General features: G+C 41.3%; 1 protein-coding gene across 1 annotated transcript; it reads left to right on the forward strand.

Moving 5' to 3' along the window:
- Positions 1–567: 567 nt before the first annotated feature.
- On the forward strand, positions 568–2,067 carry LOC140013417 (uncharacterized). Its single transcript, XM_072062690.1, has one exon. The coding sequence runs from the start codon at positions 568–570 to the stop codon at positions 2,065–2,067; it is 1,500 nt and encodes a 499-aa protein (XP_071918791.1).
- Positions 2,068–3,380: the final 1,313 nt, after the last annotated feature.

Below are 3,380 nucleotides of genomic sequence, written 5' to 3' on the forward strand. Positions count from 1 at the left end.
TATCACTTTTACTTGCCTTTTTTGTCGGCTTTGCTGTCCTTTGATCAACAGAGACAATTTGAATCTGGTTATCACCTTTGTCGAGCCGCAAGCATCAATCATCATCCATCGGTTGCACTCCAATAATTTTCTTTTCGCTCACCAGGTACTTGAAGCCCCCCCTTTTTTTACTCGCAACATTTAATCGTTACAAGAAGCTCCAGCCAAGGCCTTTGCATATTTCCTCACTGGGTGCTTTGAATGTGATTAATACTTGGAATTTACTTGTCCGCTCAACATGTGCATTGGACTTGTAGAGTTGCATCATTGGCATATCATAAGATACCTTGGCCTTTTGATCTATTAAAATACTAGGCAGCATGATATTTGAGAAATTCCTTGTGGCTAAAACCCCGATATTAATGTTTCAACTTTATAACCTTGCTCCCTTGTAGATTACCAAAATCGCGCTTGAAGAACAGGTTTAAGCAATTTTGGGGACTTGAGAAAAGGCAAGGTAATTGTAATTACCAAAATTTTGTAAGAATTTCCCTTCATCCTCTAACATTTTGCAAAATTTCAGCAAGCATGCAAATTAAGGATTACGCCACGCCATTGCCACATATTTCATTGACGGATGAACGGGGAGGACGTCAATCAAAGAGCTTGTCACTACATGTTCATAAACCAGCAATTGGTACGTTCGCTGAATCTTTTGTACCCCTTGAAGGATGCTTTCATCTTGACGATTGGACTAGCAAGTTGACCAAGGAAGTGGTGGCACTGTCGACTTTCTCCACTATGTCAAGGGAAGAAGAAGTGGTCGTATTAAACTCGTCACTTCACAATGGAGATCCAGAAATAGCCAAATTCACGCTTCCGTTCGTGGGATTCAATATTGACAAAACTACATGGAAGATCCCTTCGTCCTTCTTTGGCGAGGCGTGCTTCACTTCTCATTATTGGGAATGGGTCGAGGACATCCTCAGAAGGTATAAAGAAGTGCTCACCCGTGCTGGCATATTTGAAGCTGTCTATGCGTCGCGATACTCCTACGACCATTGTGAAAATATCTTGCGAGCTTTCTTCAAATATTGGTGTCCCTCGACAAATACATTTCATACGCCCGTTGGGGAGTTGTCCATTACACTTTGGGATCTTTATCGACTTGGTGGGCTTTCGATCGATGGCTCGTTCTTTGATGAAGTTGTTCCTTCAGCGCAGGAGCTTCTCACTCGTGACAAAGAAGAGAAGCCACTTCTCCCTGAGAGTTGCAGTCACCTCTTTTCCGCTTACTACCACATTTGGATGAATGACCAAGGGGTATGGATGAAGGATTGGATTCGCTTCTGGTTCAAAGGAGGGGCTTGGTATAGGGCTCCTCCAAATAGGACGAATAGAAGAAAAACTACATCTAAACCGAAAATGACTTACAACCCTTCTAGAAGCTTAGAGCCACACGACCTTGCTAATACGAAGGACTTCAACGTCCCTTTCGATACACTGGATATCCCAGGGTCTTTAAGAAAGAAAACCTATATTGCGGCAATCATAGCGTGTTGGATTTGCAAGTTCCTTTTGCCAAGCAAAAAGGTCGATCGTATTCGTCCAAGTGTTTTTAAGGTTGCATGGTTAATGGCCACAGGAAAAAGATTTTGCCTTGCAATTTTCGTTCTTGCGAGCATATATCATGAGTTGAGGGAGATCGTCCATGCCCCTAACCTTGGAGAATGTGGGGTAACTTTTCCAATCCATTACGTCTATGCTTGGATTGGCCAATACTTCGATGTATATTATGAAAACAATCAAGTGAATAGCCACCACGTGCGCATGACAAGATTTAGTGGTGAGAAAATGGCAATATTTTATGGCCGATCAGAAGCTAAGGAAATTTTCAAAGAAGTGAATCCTTTGATGATTCCCAAATTGTGTTGGACTGAGAATGAAGAAAAGGTGTTGACCGACGATGGATCCTTATCATCGAGGCTTACGAGCTACTTCATTAGTCAATGCTCTTGCCATTTAACTCTACATAAGGACAATACTTTCATTATTGAAAAATATAATCCTTGCAGGTTTAACAGATAATTCGGCTTCTGTCAGGACATTCCCGACAACTTGAAAGAGATCACTCACACTTATACTTTGGGTGAAACTATTCAATTATGGGATTCCTCAGTTCGCACGCAGACGCGATCTCGGATGACTATACCCACGCACAGAAAGCATCCGTTGATCACAAAAGACTATGACGTCTAGTGGTCGACTCGGTCAAATAGTGTCTCTTCAACTTCCTTTAAATTCACCGTTAAGATCCCTCAGCAATCATCGAAGAAGGGTAAGGCTACCTCCGCCAACGAGTCAGTGCATCATAATGGAGTTATAGAGATTGTAATTGATCTTACCTCATCTTCCTTGCGGAAGAACAAAATTACTAGCAATCCTTCAAAAAACCTTGTCACAAAAAATAAGTCTTCTAAAGATTCTCGACAGGCCATAAAGAGGCGCAACCAGTGATTCCAGCAAAGAAGATGCCGCCCAAAGTTTCAAAATCTTTATTGGCGATTCACACAGAAGAAGATGTCGAAATTGAAATGGTGGACGATCGTGATTCTATCGAGGCTATAGAAAAGGAAGGGATTCAAGTTTAGGGTATCGAATCTACCCAAGGAGGAACCCATTCGTTGGCGAGCGGTAGTAGCAGTCAAGATCGTCATTGGAACTGATCAAAGAATAGGGCATCTTCTGATTTGGAGGAGGTTTCCTTTACACAACCGTCGATTGGAGTGTCGCCACTTAAGGTAATCATCTCTCCCTCTTTTTTTTTTCTTTTTTCTCTTTGTAACCTCTTTTTTTTTTCCTTTCTCTTTTTTTTATCCCCCTTTTGTTTTTACTCTCATAACAAATTTTTTTTCAGCCCCCATTTCTTGAATTCCACCAAGAAAATATTGGTACCGACTCACCAATTGAATTTGAAACTGATGCTATAATTTCAAACAAGAAAAGTGACGAAGTCGTTATCAACATTCCAAAACAACTTGGCCCTAGTGGAGGTACCTTGTCAATGCATAAGAAGGAGTTGACTAGTTCGAACGAAATCCGAAAGAGACCTAAGGTAGCATTGGTTTCAGAGTTTCATGGCCAAAAGTTGATCTCGGCGCATCGAAAAAAATACTTGTAGAGTTTATGGATGGATTTTCGCGGACAGATTCTTGACACTCCTATTGAGCAGATCTCTTCTTTAAAAGAGTGCGCAGAGGAAATTATTGCGGAAATCACAAGAACGGATCCTGCCAATGGTCTCCCTTTAAAGGACTTCTTGATAGAATTGTTTGCCAAAGCGGAAGCATATGATGTTTTGACATCTTCGTCATGAAAAAAGATGAGTAAAGAAACACATG

The sequence above is a fragment of the Coffea arabica genome, chromosome 8c, assembly GCF_036785885.1.
Source record: "Coffea arabica cultivar ET-39 chromosome 8c, Coffea Arabica ET-39 HiFi, whole genome shotgun sequence".
In the NCBI taxonomy this organism is placed as follows: Eukaryota; Viridiplantae; Streptophyta; class Magnoliopsida; order Gentianales; family Rubiaceae; genus Coffea; species Coffea arabica.

Coding starts and splice junctions, on each gene's coding strand:
- LOC140013417 (XM_072062690.1), top strand. CDS start 568: ATGCAAATTAAGGATTACGCCACGCCATTGCCACATATTTCATTGACG.